The sequence below is a fragment of the Cavia porcellus genome, unplaced genomic scaffold (genome assembly GCF_034190915.1).
Source record: "Cavia porcellus strain 051 isolate PalLab524CR breed Dunkin Hartley unplaced genomic scaffold, mCavPor4.1 scaffold_21, whole genome shotgun sequence".
NCBI classification, from domain to species: domain Eukaryota; kingdom Metazoa; phylum Chordata; class Mammalia; order Rodentia; family Caviidae; genus Cavia; species Cavia porcellus.
The window spans coordinates 64,860,920-64,880,858 of NW_026947504.1; the positions used below are offsets into that span (position 1 = coordinate 64,860,920).

The 19,939-nt window shown below is 35.7% G+C and overlaps 1 protein-coding gene across 1 annotated transcript in view; it reads right to left on the bottom strand.

Annotated features, from left to right (window-relative positions):
• The window catches only part of Kpna3 (karyopherin subunit alpha 3), a 67,817-nt gene that overhangs the window by 7,591 nt on the left and 40,287 nt on the right, over positions 1-19,939 (bottom strand). Inside the window, exons 3-11 of the mRNA XM_063232808.1 lie at positions 13,436-13,525; positions 13,197-13,226; positions 13,057-13,109; positions 12,409-12,504; positions 9,119-9,204; positions 6,763-6,849; positions 6,234-6,403; positions 4,716-4,760; positions 574-705 (exon numbers count right to left, since the gene is read on the bottom strand). Coding sequence (XP_063088878.1) covers positions 574-705; positions 4,716-4,760; positions 6,234-6,403; positions 6,763-6,849; positions 9,119-9,204; positions 12,409-12,504; positions 13,057-13,109; positions 13,197-13,226; positions 13,436-13,525 — 789 coding nt within the window. The remainder of the gene's footprint in view (positions 1-573; positions 706-4,715; positions 4,761-6,233; positions 6,404-6,762; positions 6,850-9,118; positions 9,205-12,408; positions 12,505-13,056; positions 13,110-13,196; positions 13,227-13,435; positions 13,526-19,939) is intronic.

Consider the following 19,939-nt stretch of genomic DNA (forward strand, 5'->3'; position numbering starts at 1 on the left):
TTTCCCAGAAGTGGGGTTAACAGACCTAACAGTCACCTACCCCTAATCATAGTTGGACAGAGACAGGATGTATAGTTAGGAAGCTGTTACAAATTACTGGGAAACAGAAAAATCTTAAACTAAATCAGTGGCTCTAGACAGACAAGAACAGATCTGAAAGCTAAATGAAAAGAACTGAAAACACTTGGTAAAAAGAATGTAAAATGAAAGGAATCAAAGAATCTAATCTAGAACAGGCTGTCCATTGAAAGGTGATACTGCAAGCAAGTTTTATGGAAGATGATGATCATTTTATTTCTATCTAGTTGAAGTGACAGCAGAATACTTGAAGGAGTTCTTAGAAGGTATGTTTAAGGAGTCAAAAACAATCAGTTATATGGTTCTGAAACTGATTAGTAAATAATCTAGGCATGAGAAACATTTGGAAATCCACAAAATCACACTCAGGAGACTGACCAGAGCAAGCCTGAGGATCAGTGCTAATTGACTTAATTGAAGCCTGGCTATACTGTATAAAAACACCAGTTATAGCAAACAATCTATGTAGGTAAGAAACAATTAAAAGCTACTTACTTGAACTTTCACTTCCTGGTGGCTCAGAAGGGGTACTAGAAATGGCACAACCCCTGAATCAATAACCATCTGTATCTGCTCATTCCCTCCATCTGTCAAGTATGACAGAGCCCAAACAGTGTCTACAAGAATCTACAGAAAGTGAAAAAAGAGTAACTCACTGGTGTACTTATTTAAATGCTTCAAATACATATGTCAGGAGTGATAACACAAAAAGGAACTATATTTTATGTGTTAACTTAGCACTAAAGATATCGATTTACATGCTGACCCCAGTAAGTGGCAGTTATCTTACCTTTCTCACTTATCAGACTAGCAAAAATTTTAGATGTAACACTCTTAGGAAAGAGTTATGTATGTAGAATGTCACTTTTGTATGCTGCTTGTTACTAGGAAGGTGAAGTGGCACGACTCCTAAATCAGGGAATTTGGTAGTATAGCATTCACTCTCTAACAATCCTGCTTTTACGAATTTACCATGAAAATAACACAGCAATGCACAAGCATGTATATACAAAACGAGAATCCTGCAATGTGGAACTCCACTTTGCCCTGTGATATTTTAGACTACTAAATGAAAACTTTTTTTTCATTAAATAGCCCCTTTTATTGACACAGAGTCTCTTCTTAAATAATATACAGAGTTTCAATAATGATATATTCAAAGCTTCTAGACTGAGGTCATTAATGATGCTGGTGGGCTCTCCATGACAGTGTCTCAGATTGGTTGAAGATGTTAAGGTACAGCAGGTCTTGGACCTCTACAATAGCAAGTGCATACTCCTGCCTCTTTAATTCTGTTTCTAATATATTGGGTCTTTATGAAAAATGTTCCTAAAGATCTTTTTTAAAATTTAAATTCACAGCACAAGACTACTGGGGCCATCCTAGTTTCTTCTGTTTTAACAATCTTCTTGAAAACTTATACCATTTGAGCCACAGGAAAATCTCTTGCAGTAAGGACTGCTCAGCTAAAGGACTTGCCTGAACTACAAAGCAATAGCCTGCCTCAAAACAACAAAGACAGGACTCGCCCTTGACCAACTCCTGTGAGGCAGGCTGAGCCTGACACTTGCTTTGTGGACCAGACACTATGGGTTGCACGAGATAATTTACGCCAACAATTCAGTTTATATAGAAAACACTTCTTTTTGACTCCTGCTCTGTGGGCCATACTGTACTTGTCTAACTCTCCTGCGTAACTAAGGTCAGTCACGTGGATTGTCCATGCCATGTGGTTGATGCTCAACAAAAGCCCAGGATGCAAGCCTCAGGAGCTGCTCTGGCTGGCAGTGCTTCTTACTGCTGTTGCGCATCACTGCTGAGAGAATCCAGTGCTGTCTGTACGACTTCACTGGAAGAGAATAACTGGAAGCTTGTATCTGGTTTTTCCTGAAACCCACTCATTCTGCCTTTTGTCTTTGTTGACTTTAGTTTGTAGCTTTTTGCTGGGATAAACTGTAAGTATAACAGCTTTCCTGATTTTTGTGAGTCCTTCCAATGAATCATCACACCTACAGGTGGACTTGGGGATTCATAACAGACTTATCACCAATAATCAAGTCTTATCAAACATGTAATCTGCCACAGTTGGTTAATTTCATTTGTAACAGCAGCAAAATAAACTTAATTTATATCAGATTTTGGATGACACAGAAAATTGTGTCATCACAGGCAATGAATGAATAACATCAAAAGGGCAAGAGTACCAGATGCTCCATCCTTATCAAATCTAGCAAATTTACCATTTAAGCATTTTTCAAGTCTCTCTTGGCCTTCCTATTGCTAATTCCTCAGCTCTATCACTGGTCTTTTCTTGTCCCTACCACAAAATTACTACTTATTCGCCTTACCAACTCTAATCTCTCCTAAAACCTGTTTTATCCTTAACTAGTGTAACTTGCCAAAATACAAATGTGAGCATTTATTTTTTAGTGCTATATGACTTAGAAAAAAGACATATAATGCAAAGTAGTACCCAAGAAACTGTATGATCTAGAACCTGATAAATTTCTGCCTTACATCTTCCCCCTATGTTTCATAGTCTATGTTTCCATCAGTCTACGTTTATAAACTCCTTTGCTCATTCTTCCTGGCTCCCTCTGTTCAACTGAAAGCAATTCCTTAGAGTTCTATTTTCAGTCCTTTCTGAAGTACAGAATTATCTTTCTCAATGTTGTATTTTAATCAATCCCTTAGATTCTGATAAACTCTACATCTGTACTGTCTTTTGCTTCCTGGTAATATTGTCACAGAGGAGTAACAAGTTCCATGTTATATTATATCTCAAAATACTCTTGTTTTTTTTCCTTTTTTGGTCTTTCTGAGACAGGGTTTCACTATACATTTCAGGTTGGCCTTGAACTCCCAGCAATCCTCCAGGTCAGTATCCCAAATGTTGGGATGACAGGCGTGTGCCACCACACCCAGGCTAACACTCCTCTTTGTGGGGACGGGGTGTGGGTTGGAACTAGGAATCCAACTCAGGACCTTGCGCTTGCCCGGCAGGCATTATGTTGCTGAGCTCTATCTAGCTCTTAACACTCCTCTCTTAACTACTCTGCTACAAATAACTACACCTGTGTGCTGTTCTACAAAAACTATTCTATGATCCTACATTCATAAGACAAAATCACTGTTCATTAAGTTTATTGGTACATTTTAGGTATACATAATAACTGCATTCATCACAGGGAATTTGTGGCTGTACATGATACAGCTTGACTCTTCTTTTCCCTTACTCCCCTACCCTTCCTTTAACCCCACTTTCCCCCATAAAACCAAAATTCTTCAACACAGGATTCGAAGTTCTGTAAACTAATTCTGTATCAAATGTACTGAGTTATTATCTACATGTCATATTCTCTATAATCTCTGTGGTCCTTACCATCTTTCATTGAGTTCCTGAAATCATTTTCTCAACTTAAAATTCTACTTGTGCCAGCTGCATGACTTTAGACAAGTCATTTGACTCCCTCAGTACTTAAATACATGTTAATAAGAATGGTAACAGAGAAATGACAGCACCAATTCCATAGGATTTTTGTTAAGAATTAGGAGTTAACACATGCAAAGTGCTTAAAGCACAGCCGGCACAGTTTAAACTCAATAAACACTATGTATATTATCTTAGACATCTCTGTCAACAGCTCCTTAAATGCTCATCTCAAATGTGACTTCCTCAGTGAAATTTTCTGGTTTACTAGGAAAAATCATCTCTGCTTTCATACTCTAGAATTTTGGTCATTCCTCTGCTATGCTTTACATCATGTGGCATGCTCATGTAACCATGGTCTGAAAGAGCACAGGCCTTGTTTCAGTTCACAGCTATGGATCTTATTTACGGTATACTTACTGCTTTATAAACTGGTACCACTTTATAAATATTAGCTTTTTAAAAACACTCTAATCTGGGAGTGGGGCCAGGGACTTAGCTCAGCAGCAGAGCACCTGCCTGGCAAATGTGAGGTCCTGAGTTCGATTCCTGGTGGAAGGAAGGAAGGAAAGAAACTGGGCATGGTGGCACAAACCTGTAATCCTAGCACCCAGGAGGCTGAGGCAGGAGGATCACAATACATCTGAGGCCAGTCCAGGCCACACAGTGAGTTCAAGACGAGAGTGCACTACATGGCAAGACCCTACCTCAAAAAACAAAACACTGTAGCTGGTTCCCCTCTGTCTGTGAGGGATACATTCTGAGACTCTGAGAAGATGACTGCAACTGAGGACAGTACTAAACCTGCATATACTGTGTTTTATTTTTCCCTATACGTATTTACCTGCATAGTTTAACTCACATTTAGGTACAAGAAGAGATCAATTAACTAATGATGAAACAGAACAGTAACAATAAAAAAATAAAAATTATTTTCTGACCACAGGTAAATTAAACTGTACAAAGTAAAAATGTGGGTAAGAGGGAACTACGCCCTACACAAATTTAACTACATATGTGATAGTATCTCTAAAGTTAGCATTTTTGCTGATTTAAGTTATTATCTTATTTAACCTTAACTCCATTTCCAAAAACTATTCATATGCTGTGGAAGCTTGACAAGTTGATAAAATAACAGTCTGACAACTTAAAAGCCATTCGGTTCAATAAAGAGCAAATTACACACGTCAACTTCCACTATACTTACATTTATGTCTGTATGGTATATGAGGATACATAAAGCTGGCAAAATCTGAGGAAAGAAGATAAGCAATGAATGACACACGAGTTGACTGACATTATCTTTGTAAAAAATACTGACACAAAGTGATAAATATGTTTGTAGGACAAGGAAAACAATGTTAAATCTGTTTCAATGTCTACTAGGAAAATGAAAATACGATAAATTCAATCTGAAAAACTCCAAGCATATTTTCAAATGTCCAATTAAAACATCCAAATAAATCTGACAGAGATTAATGTACCTTAAAGAAAAAAAAGTTATTTAAAAAAAAAAAAAGAAAAAAAGTTAACTATAAGACATAAAACATTAAGTGAAAAAGAATGGCAATTTAAATATATAACTGTAACTCTATAAGAAAAGTTGCTCTTAAAACTGTTATCACTGTCTCACTTACCTCATTAAAGTAAAAAAAACTTTATTTAATAAACTACTCGGGCAAATACTAAAGTTTTGAACTCAGCTTTACTTAAGAAAATTACAAAATACAATGGTTGGTTTGCTGAATTCAGGCCTTACAAAACTCTTTTTTAAAATGTGGAAGAGATTTAAAATCACTCTGAGGGTATCATGCTAAGTACCCTCGTATAACAAAAGGTAGTAGATGCTGGCTAAAGATGTGGATTACTATCAATAACTCTCTACACAGTCAAGTGAATAAAGGCTTTTAAAGACTGAAACCCCGTGCCATGTTGGGGATTGAACGCAAGGCATCTCACATGCCGGGCAAGAAGTATCACTGAGCTGTATTCCCAAACCTCGTAATAGTTTTATAAACTCAAAATACTCAGCTCCGTTTACATATTAGCTGTAAATCGAAAAACTTCACTTTATTAGTAGATTTAACATGAAGTATATTACACTTTTAAGAACACTAATTTTGTCAGAAATTAACTGGACTTAATGCAGTTAAGAATAATGCAAATATTCTTAACGCAAGAATATTTGTATTTACATATACTATTTGTAGCAACCTCACCCTTTAGTACTACACCAACAATGAAATGAGGTAAAAAAACTTTTGAAATTTTTTCCATCTTCTTATATTTATTTATTTTTTCTTTTTTATAATCAGGCTGTAGTTCTCACTCTGTAGTTCAGGCTGGCCTTCACTATGTGGCTCAGGCCAGCCTTAAACCTGCAGCATCCCTCTTCCCTCAGCCTCCTGAGTGCAGGATTACAAGCATACACCACCACACCTGGCCTGTATTTCTTTTCCTGTGTTGTATTTCCTATTTTAATTTCTAATTAAGTTTTCTTCTTGTAATAGTCAGTTAAAAAAATAAACATTAAGATGAACGTAATTTGTTCACAAATTACCAAGACACTCAACTTTTATTTCACAGGCATGTATACACAGTACATTATTTAAAGAGTCATACCTGCAATGAAATCAGCATACGCATTATTTCACTCCCTGTGAATGAACACCTAAAGCACAAACATAGGGAAATGTAGCACCCGGCCGTGCGATTCTCCATTTACCTCCTGAACTGTCTCCATAGGCGGCGGGGGGTCCTTATTCCTGCAGAGATTTACAATGACCCATGTGACGTTCCGAAGGAAGGTGATGGGGATGGAGGGGTTGATGAAGGACAGAAGAGGTTTGACAACTCCCAGTGATATGACATAATCTCTACACTGAGGACCATCACCTACAGAAATGAAAATTTTATTTAAAAAAAAAATTACATTCAGGATGAGAAAGTCTGAAATGTATGCAATGGCTCATGTTGGGACACTGATGCTCTATGTTTCCTCAACACTACTCAAAGACATCCAGTGCTGTTTCTCCGGCTTTTAATTTGAGGAACACAGATTTAACCTGTCACTCCTGATACAAATGCTACATCCTTTCACACTCATGAGATACCACTGTAAGTTAGTATTTATGAGAATACACTCAACCTGCATTAAATTCAGAGGAAACATAGTATGCAATGGCTATGCCAATGTAGAAAAAAGTATTAATTAAGATTCTTAATTGGTCTTTCTAAATCTAACAGCAACTTACCTATAATGTTTCCCAAAGCCCATACTGCTTGTTCACAAACATTTTGATGTGGTGAATGGAGAAGTCTCAAAAAAAGAGGTACTGCATCTGTAATAAAGAAAACATAATATTTATACAAGCAAAATGCTAGAGTTCATAGCTTTCAACCTACATAAGTTGATTACAGAGTCTGGTACACTGCTGCTGCCTCCATCATAGTTCACTAGATAAATAAATATCGCAAGAGTATCTTTACCTTAAAAATTATTATAAGTATTTGCCCCTAATAGTATGAGAATCCGAAAGATTATTATATCATTACTTACAAAAATAAAAAAAAGCAAAAAGGCAGCAAGAAATCTGTCTTATAATTCACACACACACACACACACACACACACACACACACACACACACACACACAGAGTTTCCACTCCCAATCTGTAACCTTACAAGTGTAATTGTTTGGGCTGGGAAAATAGCTTAGCACACAGTACTTGCTTAGCATGTGTGAGGCTGTTGGGTCAATCTTGTAAAAAAAATATCTCATGTCAAGCCTATTTTATATCTTTAAAAATATATGTATTTGTATATATAAAATATATAAAAACATATAAGTTTTTTGGGTGGTACTGGGGATTGAATCCAGAGCATCTGCATTGAACTCAGCCCTTTTAAAACTCTATTTTGAAAGTCTTGCTAAACTGCCCGTGCTGACCTGAACTTGCAATCCTCTTGCCTCAGCTTCCTAAACTCTGGAATTAATAGTGTATAATCCTTATTCTTTATATGACTTTATACTCATTTCCAAGATAAGCTAAATTCCTTCTTAAATTTCAAATCTGAGTTATCCTTAGGGTATTGCTGGTATAACTGTGTACTATTTATATTATTTACTTGACATTATTAAAATCCATACTTTAAACAAACAGAGCTCATCTGTTCAAGTGTACGACACAGTAGTTCTTAGGGTTTATACAGTCCCGGCAATCACTGCCACAATCCAATTTTACATTGCTAACATCCCTCTAAAACTTCAAACCCACAGCAATCACTCATTTGCTCTTCTGCTACCTACTCTCCCAGCTCTCAGCAACCATTAATGATTTCTGTCTTTTTGGTTTTACCTATTTTACATATTTCAGACAAATGAAATCATACCACATTACGGGAAAAACATGTAGTATCCCCTAAACTCATGTATTGAGGGCTTGATCTCCAATGAAGCAATGTTCAAAAGTGGGGCAAAGAGAGACAATTAGGTCATGAATGCACCAACCTCATGAATGGATGAACCCACCAATGAGTTCCTAGTTCATGTGGTATTAGAAGGTGGGCACCCATTGGAGCAATTAGGTCAGCAGGGGCATGCCTTTGAAGAGTGTCTCTCTTCTCTGGCTCTTTCTCGTCTGTGTTTCCTGGATGCTCTGAGGTGAGCAACTTTCTTCTACCACATCCTCCAGTCATGAGGTTGCTGCTTTGTAGCCAGTTAACCACAGACTGAAACTTTTGAAACTGCAAGTCAAAATAAATCTTCACTCTCTGAAGTTGTGCATATCAGGTATTTGTCCCAGCAATGGAAACAGACCAATACACACTGAATGTAGTTTTTCTGTTAGGTTTCTTTCATTTAGTATACTGTTTTTCATCAATGGTATACAATGATGTAGTAGGCATTGGTGCTTCGTTTTTGACCTCTGAATAGTATTCCATTGAACATACATTTTGTTTATCCATTCATGAGTTAATGGATCTTTGGGGTTATTCATAAATAGTGCTGCTGTGAACAGGTATATGTAATTCTTTGTGTGGACATACTTCATCTCTCTTGGTTTCTCCTAGGAAAAGTGCTAGGTCACCTGGTGACTATGTTTAACCTAAAAATTGTTTTCCAAAGTAGCAATACCACTTTACATTCCCACCAGCAACATGTGGAAGTTTCAACTGAACCATTTTTAATTTAACTAATTTCATATCATTTCTGTAAAACAGAAGACCAGCATCTTTTATCAGAAACAGAAAACAGTAAAGAAATAATAAAAACAAAGGATTTAACTAAATTTTACCTAATTTCTATTAAAGCTGTATTCTAAAATCTGTTCCCATTCTGTTACAACTAAAATCAAACTAGAATTTTATTACAGGGCTATGTCAGTTCCTGTTACCACATCAAATAATTGTAAGTCCTTATTAAGGTAAACGTAATTTAAACTGTCCAATGATAGATTAATGATAGTTATGGAAAAGATATCAATCATCATAGTAACATAAAATTTACCAGTTTAAAAGTTTTATAAGATAAAATTCAATGTGTAACAAAGCACTTCCTTGCCATCATTTTTTAACAATTCACAAAGTAAGGAATTTAACTGGCTTACTAGACTGTACAACAGCTTGAGTCTGTGCAGAAGTTCCTGATGCTATATTGGTTAGTGCCCAAGCAGCTTCAAACTGTAATGAAGGACTGTAAAAAACAAAAATAATAATAATAAATTATATTAAAATTTTTTATTGGTAGTGCTGAGACAGGGTCTTGCTTTGCAGTTTAGCATGACCTTAAAGTCACTATGTAGCCCAGATTGGCATTGAAAATACAGCTATCTTCTTGCCTCAGCCCCCAAAGCGCTGGGATTACAGGCTTGTGAATCATGCCCAGCTAAATTCTTACTTAGATATATTAACTACCTCCAAATTTTATAAACCTCACATCTATATGACCACTTTTTACTGTCTTGAATTTTACCTCATTATAGCCAACTGCTTGCTACATTTCTCTCCTTGCACATTTCACTGCCTTCTAAAGTATATCACCATAAACCTCTTTATGTCCACTGGTAGCTGAAACATTTAGCCAGTCTACATCCCTTGTCTCTCCCAGACAAAACACCCAATCAGAATCATGACAATTTAACCTCCTGAATATTTCTTACACTTTCAGAATCATCCTTAATACCGTTGTACTAGCTGAGGCCTGTGTCATCACTTGAATGAAACACCAGGCTGATCTCAAATGGATGCCATCAGACTCCACTACACCATCCATCTATATTACATACTAAGGTTATTGTAAAGCTGCATAATAAGTTTTCAAACATGGATTTTAAAAGGCAGGGATGTAGCAGCACAGGCCTGTAACATTTTGGGAGACTGAGGCAGAATGATCACAAGTTCCAGACTTGTCTGAGTAACTTAGTGACTAAGCAAAATCCTGCCTCAAAATAAAAAGGGCTGGACTCAATCTGTGTGTGTATACTCACACTAGGCCCTGGGTTCAATCTGTGTGTGTATAGGTGGGGAGAGAGAGCATGACAGCCTTAAGTATTTTTTTTTTAAAAAGTATCACAAGTAGAATGATTTTAATGTACACTGTTAAGAAGGAATAGATCAATAGATCTACAGTTGGGAAGACTTACAAAAATATAGGCTCTGTGTGTCTGTGTGCGTGTTCTGGGACTGAGAGTAGGCAATAGGAATGTGCCTCAAATCTTAGGCTCTGTAAGTCATAATTTATTAAGGACAAATTTCTAAGCAAAGGGGAAATAATGAGAATGATCAGAATGAAGTTTTAAAAAGTTAAAACTTGACATAGGAGAGACCTAAAGGAAATTATAGTTATATATGTTGTTAAGAAAAACAGATGAAAGAATACAAATACCAAATAAGGCAGGCACATGGCTAGCAAAAGGGGCAAATGGACAATCAAAGCAAAGAGGATAGAATGAATGGTATATGCTGCTACAGATTGGAGAGAGTTATTAAGTTGGTTAAATATTCTATCAAAATACTGGAAACAGGGGCCACAAACAAGAAAATGGAAAAATATGAAAAATAAAATTAAAAAGCTAGGGAAAGTCCTTTCAGATGTCATGTCAAGACAATATAAAAAATATAAATGAACATTTATTGTGAACTTTAAATTGTACAGATTTTTCCCATTACTCACAACCACCCAATTTTACAGGTAAGGTATCTGCAGCTCAAAAACCACACGTTTTGGTCAACAGCAACACTTGGATTTTTGTTGTAGTTGTTTTGTTTCTTTGAGACAAGCTCTTGCTATGTAGTTAAGACTGGTTGTGAACTATATAACCCAAACTGGCCTTGAACTCATAATGATCCTTTTGCCTCAGCCTCCCAAGTACAGAGATTATAGGCATGTGCCACCACCTAATGTGACCCCTGGATTTAAACCAGGATCTAACATCTGTGGTCTTTTACACTTTAATACAACTTTCCATGAGAAATTCGTAACATTCTATTTAACGACTGGCAATTTTCTATTCTTTCTTTGGGTAGCAGTTATACTAGTCTGTGTTTTATAATTATTCATTAAGCTATACATATTTTATGTCATACATAAATGAGTCTATGTAAAAGCCTAAAAACAAATGAAAAAATTTTTACGAGGGAGAAAAAAAGGAAAGGGGACCAACAATAGGGATCTAAAGGTAGAGATAGAATTTATTTTTAAATAGCTGAAATAAAACTTAACTTTTACTGAAAAACACCTTGTTATGAAAAACTCAGTGGTATTGAAAAGCATTAAGGGTGTATGGGCAGGCAATGGGAGGGATGTGACTACAATGGAAACAAAGTATTTTCAAATACTAACAACTCCAGTGGTAGAAGTTATACAGTACAGTTTTTATGTAGTCTAGTAAAAATTCCTTGGATGACATTTAGCAAAACATACAAATTTCAGTGAAATGCTCTAAAATGAAAAACCAGCATTTATCTTAAAGCATTTTTGAGTTCAAGTTTACACAGTAGTACATCAGTTCACAAATTTAATTCTTTCCCTGATTCTGGTCACAAACCAAACTGGAAAAACCGAATCAAATTCAGCGTTTTGGTTGACCACCTTATGGGGAAATTTGATTTGGTTCTTGTCCAGTTTGGTTTGTGACCAGAATCGCAGCAAGAACTTTTGTTAACCAAGGTACCACTGTGGTTTCCTCAGTTAATTCAAATTGATGAAGTTTGAGACATATCCCTGAGATGTCTCTAAAAACAAATGGAAATGAAGCAGTACTGTAAAAGATACCAAGTGGCAATCTCCCCTTCTCATAAATGCAGTCTGCCTGCTTACTCTTAATGTATCTCAAACAAAAAGAAGATGTTAGACAACTAGTCATGGTCAGATTCTAGTAAAGACTTCACAGAGTACCAATGATCAGCTGGAATAGCCCCAGGGTATGAAAGAATCACTTACTTGTGGAACCCACTTATACTGATTAGCCATGAGGTTAATCTATATTGGGACTCACAAGTGAAGGATGACTCAAATACTATATGGGTTGTTTCAAAATATTACTTTAAAAAAATCCTTAATAAATAGAGACTTAGTATTTGAGATAAACTAAATATTTCCTGTAAAATATACAGACTTCAGAAATTAAAGAGTAGCACTTTAAGTCTATTGAATATGATCATAAAGTCAGAAAATTACACAAAAGGGGCTGGGAATTTAGCTCAGCAGAATAAGCACCTGTTTGGCAAGCTCGAGGTCATGAGCTCAATCCCCAATACCAAGAAAAAAAGAAAATTACACAAAAGTACATGACAATTATAAAAGTAAACTAAAAATCAAATTGAATTCTTGGTTAAAAAAAACCATAAATTTTAACTGAAAAAAAAAAAGTGAATAGGGAATTAAATCCATACTTACTTATCATCCCTTTCTAAACATTTGACTAGAATAGGTAAAATCCCAGATTTTATTAGATCATCAATTGGTGGGTTTCTGTCGCTGGATAGCAGTTTTCTGTAAAATGAAGAAATAAGAAATTAACTGTTACATATTTTCAAACTGTAAGTAGAAATAATAATGTACTCCTAGACCATGGTGTCAAACCTAGATGGGCATGCATGCCGCAGTGGGACTGCAGAGAGCCCTTTCTGTTGTCATGTGAGCCATGAGCCAACTTGCTCCAATAGTTGAGCATCGGATAACAGTTGTTTTCTTCTAAACTAAAAACTTCAATATTCAGATATAACTGCAGTGTTAGCATTTTGTGTAATAAATTTGTGTAATAAATAAGTGGGTCTGCAGTTGCAGTCTCTAAGGTTCGCCATAACAGTCCTGTACTATCAGCTAAGACACTTAAAATATAACATAATGATGGGCCTGGTGTGGTGGTGCAAACCTGTAATACCAGCACTTTCGAGGCTGAGGAAGAAGAATCCCTGCAAGTTCCAGGTCAAAGTCAGCCTAAACTACATAGCAAGACCTTATCTTGAAAAACAAAAACAAAATAAAACAAAAAAAAGCAAATAAACAAAACGTAATTCTTCTTCTGGACAAACTAGTATTTACCTTGCTGCCTGGACAGCACTCAACTGGACCACTGGATTATCACTTGTGGCATTCTGCAACACCAAATATAAATTTCAGAAATTAAAACAAAAACAAAAACCTTTCAAAATGTTTCAAATTGAGATGAATTAATAACATACCTGCAATATAGCTTCTAGTGTTACATTTTGCTTTAAAAAAAAGAAGATAGTTTAGTACAGTTTATTAGCAAAACCATTCATTAATTCTGTATGTTAAAGTTGACATGTCTTAATTATCATTATACAATATACAATATACAAATATCATTATACAATATACAACTTATATTAAAAATGAAGCTTTCATGGTTACTATCAAAATTATTTTAAAAATACTTTATAAAAATAAAGTCACTTACTGCTTTAAAATCTGCATCAACATCAGAATCTTCTAAACTTTCTTCTTGTGGAACATTTCTCTTTTTCAGTAAGTGTTCATCTCTTTTGTTCTGAAAGGCAACCAATAAGTGCTTAAAAATCTGTAGAGGCTGTTGTTAGTGAGGAATCTATTAAAATTATTTCATTCTTATTCAGCAATGGTCAAACAAACACTGAATAGAGAAACATAGTATTAGTTAAATGTATATACACTGCAAACCAACCTAGTGGTCAAATTCTGGCTTTGGTAAATGGTTAACAGTGTAGCTTTTTCACACATAAACACTTCACTAAGCATCAACGTTTTCAAATCTTTAGGTAGAGCTTAAAATTTAGAGATGCAGCATTATTATTAGCATATAGCAAATACATTTCAACTAGTATGCTATCTTAATCTACTTATGGCTAATAGTTGTCTGAAGCAATTTATTAAGAAGCCAAATTAACTGGAAAAGTTCAAGGGTTATATATTACACATATTACATTGTGTACAGGTGTACTTGCTGGGGGTATGGGAATTCATTACATAAATGTCACTTGGTTGCCATCGTCTCAGACTTAACACATTCACCACATTCACCCAGTAATGCAATTGGTTTACTTTATGGTTGGGAGGTTTGTCTTTTTTTTTTCCTTTTTATCGGTACTGGGGATCGAACTCAGGACTGCCTGCTTGCAAGGTAGGCACTTATGCCGCTGAGCTAAATCCCCAGCCCCATGGTTCTTTTTGTCTTTTTTTTTTTTTTTTTTTGGGTGGTTGGGAGGCTTGAACCACAGATGGTACATGAACAACTGTTTTACTGGGTAGTTTGTGCCACTGCTGGTACAAATGGATCTAACTACTTTTTTTTTTTTGTACTGGGGATTGAACTCATGACCTTGCGTTTGCCAGGAAGTCCCTGGCTCCAAATCTAATCACTCTTGTTGATCTTTTTACTGAACACTTAATAAAAAGCCACTTGATGGTACAATCATGCATTTACCACTAGTGGCTCAAGTGGAGGGAAGGTATAACTTGTTTTCTGGCTTTTTTTTTTTTTTTTTCTTTTTCATTTTTATCGGTACTAGGGATCGAACTCACGACCGCCTGCTTGCAAGGCAGGTGCTTATGCCGCTGTGCTAAATCCCCAGCCCCTTGTTTTCTGGCTTTTATAAATAAGAATTCTCTGCTAGTAAATCAATTTTAACAATTTTTTTTGTACCGGGAATTGAACTCAGGACCTTGCACTTGCCAGGCAGGCACTTAAGCAGCACTTAAGTTTAACATTTTATAGGATTCTAATTATTTGCAATAGCAACTTGTGCTGTTTCTTGTATTATATAATTCTAGACAAGTCATAAATTTTCTCTAAGTTTTTAGTTTTGGTTGCTATAAAATAGAAATTACATCAAAAGATTAAATGATTTGATAGCCTTTTAAAATTAAAATTTCAAAATACATAATTCTAATATTTTACAAACATATACGATTATGGGCAGGGTAATGGGAACTGAATCCAGGGAGCACTGAGCTGCATATTGAACCCTTTAAAAATTTTTTTAAACAGGGTCTTACTAGCTAGTTGTTCAGGCAGGCTTTAAATTTGAAATCCCCTGCTTCAACCTTTCAAGTAGCTGAAATTATAAATGCCCATCATCACATAGCTTTTGTTCAAAGTCACATTTGTTAAAGTATTTGAATATAACAAGTGTTTGAATATAACACTATTAAAGAGGAATTAATATTCCTGACAAAATTCAGGTCAAACAGAAAATTTAAACTAGAAATATATATCTAAGTCTCACTGGCTTGTATGTACAATACCAATTTTGGTGCTATGTATAACCATGAATATTTAAACAAATGCCTGTATATGATTTTCATTAGTTTACTAACTTCTACTTGTATCACAGAATACTTCTTTAGTACCTACTCAAATAGCCAATTCTAAATTATTTTTAAATTAGAAGCATTTCACAAATATTCAAATTCATGCATTGATATTTTACATAGTAGCTTCCCACATAATACTTTTTAAAGTATCAAAAACCTGGCAGATGGCATTCTTTTTTTTTAAATATAAAACTTTATTTTTGTTTTTTTCAAATCCATTTTATTCCAGCAAGGAAGGAAGGAAGGAAGGAAGGAAGGAAGGAAGGAAGGAAGGAAGGAAGAAAAAGAGAGGAAGGGAGGGAGTGGAGGGAGAAGCAACTACAACAATTTTTCAGCCTTTTAGCTTCTTTTTTGCCCCTGGTACCAAGAATCGAACTCAGGACTTTGCACCTGCCAGACAGGTGCTGCATTACTGAGCTATTTCCCCTTTTAGTTCAATCAGGGGGAAACAACGGTACACAGATTGCGCACTGTCAGCCCCAAATCTTTCACCCAGAGCAAAACACAGCAGATGGCATTCTTGACCAAGTGATAAAACATCACCAGCAGTTAAGACAAATCAGCATTGTATGCTACCTGGTGTTCTGCACTTAGAAAACTAACATCACTTTGGTGATATTCCTGACCTAAATAAACAAACTGGGAAATTTCAGACAAACTCAAACTTGCCACTCTACAAAAAAAAGCAAGCCTGTACTCTTCAAAAATGTAGTTGTGAACGAAAGAGGAACCATTCCAGTTTGAAGGAAACTGAATAAACATGACATGCAATGCAGTGTCTGAGCTTGGGCTTGATGTTTGATTTACAAAAGATACAGTTGGGAATGATATGTAAAACCAGAGTTGTATCAATTACAGATGAGATAATAGAACATTACCTATATTAATTTGATAGGTGCACCATGGTTATGTGGGAAAGCATGTCTGTGTTCTCTTTTTGCAAAATATGAACTCATGTATTAAGGGTACTGGGACACCATACTTGCAAATTAACCAATTCAAGGTGTACACACATACACATGCACTCACAAAAATCAAAGAAAAAATAAGGCAGATATGGAAAAAATCAGTTATTTAAGTCAGTTTCATTAGATGCATAACCACAATTTAATAAAACGAAACACTTATTCATGGCTGAAAAGATAAATAATCTTAGACTACTAAGTTTGAGGCCACTGTGAATAATGCTGCAATAAACATGGAAGTGCAGATAATCTCTGAATACTGATTTAATTTCCTTTTTTGTTTCTCAGTTATGAGCTTTTTTGATCATAACTATATTTTAAATTTTCTAAGGAACCTCCACACCTTTTTCCATAATAGCCATGCTAATTTACATTCTTAGCAATCATATATAAGAGTTTCCTTTTCTACATATCCCTGCCAACACTTGTTATCTTTTTAACATAGTAATTCTAACAGGCCCGAGTTTCAATTTCCCCCAGGTATTAGTGAAGCTGAAAATGTTTTCAGGTACCTGTTAGCCATTTCTGCATTTTTCTTATTGTTTAAAAGAACTATTTATTTGGGACCTTTACCTTTTTTGTTTTTTCATCAGGTTGTCCTCCTGATTTATGTTATTTCTTTTCATATTTTGGATATGAACCCCTTGTCAGATGTATGGTTTGCAAATATTTTCTCCTCTTCCATGAGATATACCTTCAACTCTATTGCTTATTTCTTTTGCTGTGCAGCTTTTTAGCTTCTTTTTTCCCCCTGGTACCAGGAATCGAACTCAGGACTTTGCACCTGCCAGACAGGTGCTGCATTACTGAGCTATTTCCCCAGCCCCTGTGCAGCCTTTTAGTTCAATATGCCATTTGTTTACTTTTGCTCTCCTGCTTATGTTTTTGGGCCATATACAGAAAATAAATGCCCATATCTGTTATAAAAAAATTTCCCTGAAGTCTGCTTTTAGAAGTTTTATAAGTTCAGGTCTTATGTTTAAATTTTTAACCCACTTAAATTGATTTTTGTATACGGTGTGTGTAACTTCATTCATGAGCACATGGATATCTAGTTTTCCCAACCCTGTTTTTTGAAGAGATCACCCGTTCCCCATTGTGTGTTCTTGATACTTTTGCTGAAAATCCAGTGAACCATAAATGTTTGGATTTATTTCTGGGCTCTCTCTTCTGTTCTTGTGGTCAGTTTCTGTATCACTACCACTATTTTGATTGCTATACATTAAAGATTTTCAAACCTTATAGTGTGATGTTTCTGGCTTTATTCTTTTTGCTTATGATCAGCTTGGTTATTCAGAGTCTTCCATGGCTTCATATGAATTTTACAATAGTTTTTTCCATTTCTGTGAAAAACTTCAAAGGAATGTGATAGGCATTGCACTGACTCTGTAAATCACTTTGGGTACTATAGACATTTTCACAGTACTAATTCTCCTAATTTATAAGCATGAGATATATTCTTTGGTCTCAGAAAAGGAAGCAGAGCTTTGTTTTCTATTTGGTACAAGTTGCCTAACTTGTTACAGATCAGGACTTCTGAATAGCACTGCCTTGTGTCTAACGTTTTTCTTAAAACTTCAATAAGTGATTTAAATATAAGTACAAAATTTAAGAATTAATTCAATTTAAGTTTTGAATACTAGCATTTAACGATTCCCAGCTACATGTCTAGAATTAGAAACATACAATAAAAAATGAAATATTCAAAGCAACTTCCCATAGGGTGAAGCGAGTTACCAGAAGGCGGATACTGTGTACTACGTAATGGCTTATGTCTAGATGTCCCCAAGGTCTCATGTGGTCACAGGTGGGGCTTTTTAGAGGTGGCTGAATCTAGATTGTGTGATGCTGGGATTCAAGAATGTGTGATTACTAAATCATTCCACCAATTAGTTTAACATTTATACTCAGAACTGAGTATGGACAATGGGCAGGACTTCCCTGAGGATGAGAGGTATCCACCCTAAGCGTGTGTAACCTGGATATACTACACTACAAGGTACAGAAAGAAGGCTGCTTTACTGCCTTTTTGTTTTCTGCCTGCCATGAACTGCTTCTCCTCTGCAGTGCCCCTCTGTCATGCCATCCTTACCTTGGAGTCTGCATACTGTGAGTGAAATAAATCTTTTTTCTCTTAACCTGTGGGGGTTGGGTACTCTGTCTCAGCAATAAGAAAAGTAACTAAGACACACTTGTTCAATGTCTCAAATGGGTAGAGCTCATCAATGAAACACTGGGTACTAAGCTCTGTTGTATTTTCAAGAGTCTCAATGTTAGTATCACTGTGATTTTCTCTTCAATGTAGCTACAGAAGCAAAGACAGATACTGAACAAATAATAGGGGAATCTTCTCTTAAAAGGCTCTCCACATTTCTGTAGAATCATCAGAATCAACTAAGCTTTGCCTGAAGTCTAGGCTTTTGTTTAAAAAAGAATTTACCGCTGGGCATGGTGGCACACCTCTGTGATCCCAGCACCTGGGAGGCTAAGATACCAGAATGGCCATGAGTTTGAAGCAAGCTTAGGCTATACAGTGAGTTCAAAGCAAGCCTAAACTACACAGTGAGACCCTGGTTAAAATATATATATATATAAAAATAAAAATCAAGAATTTATTTTGTATTGCTTACCCAAGGATTTATTTTTTTCTCTGTGCTGGTGATTGAATCCAGGTAGTGCTAGACTGTACGTGCCTCTAGTCTTCTCCACTTTAAGACAGTGTCTAGCTAAACTGTTCAGGTTGGCAATGAACTTGCCATCCTCCTGCCTCATGGCCCACAGCACTGTGGTTTGGATCACACATGTGTGCTACAGCACTCACTACAGGGAATTCTTAAGTCTGGAAATGAGGAATTACTTGAGATCAATTTCATTTTCAGTCCTACAGGGATTTTCACAAACTTAACCATGGCAATCAGAACATCAACATTATCCATAAAATGGAAGGAGTAGGGGTTGGTTCTAAGGCTTCAAGGTAGCCAAGGTGAATATTTAAGATGTGCTTCAACAAATAATAATTTTTATTTCTATAAGTTACAGAAGGGGGAGCAAAAAAGCAAATATAAATACAAACAAATGGCTTACATTTATATGTCTAGTAGAAAGACTAAAATAGCTTTAAAAATACTTTTGAATACATCAGAAATATTACAAACATTTGAAAGTTGTGTTTAGACATGAAAGGGGAAAATAAAGACTTATATCTGAGGGCAAATGGTGTACCATTAAGAAATGACAATAAACAAGTAATTGCTTAATTCTAATTTTACTACTATTGCTTCTATTAGGGAGAAGGATCTTCACTTGATCAACAACCACAGAAACAGACACAAAAAGGATGCATCGTTCTATTTTCCTAATACACAAAGCCATCTATGACATTAGGGATCAGGGTAATTGTTGCTTCTCAGAGTAGGCAGGGCCTTGGAAGGGGCTCTCTGATAAGAGTATTTTCTTTCTTATCTTAGAAACTGATGGAGCTAATGTGTCCATTCATAAAAATTTTTCATCCAGTTGTATATTCAAGATGGGTAGACTTTTTTGTACATACATGTGTTACATATTAATAAAACATTAAAAAGAAGCTAAGTTCAAAGTGCTAAAACTGGCAAAAAGTTAAACTGTATTTTATGAAGCTTAGGTTTAGT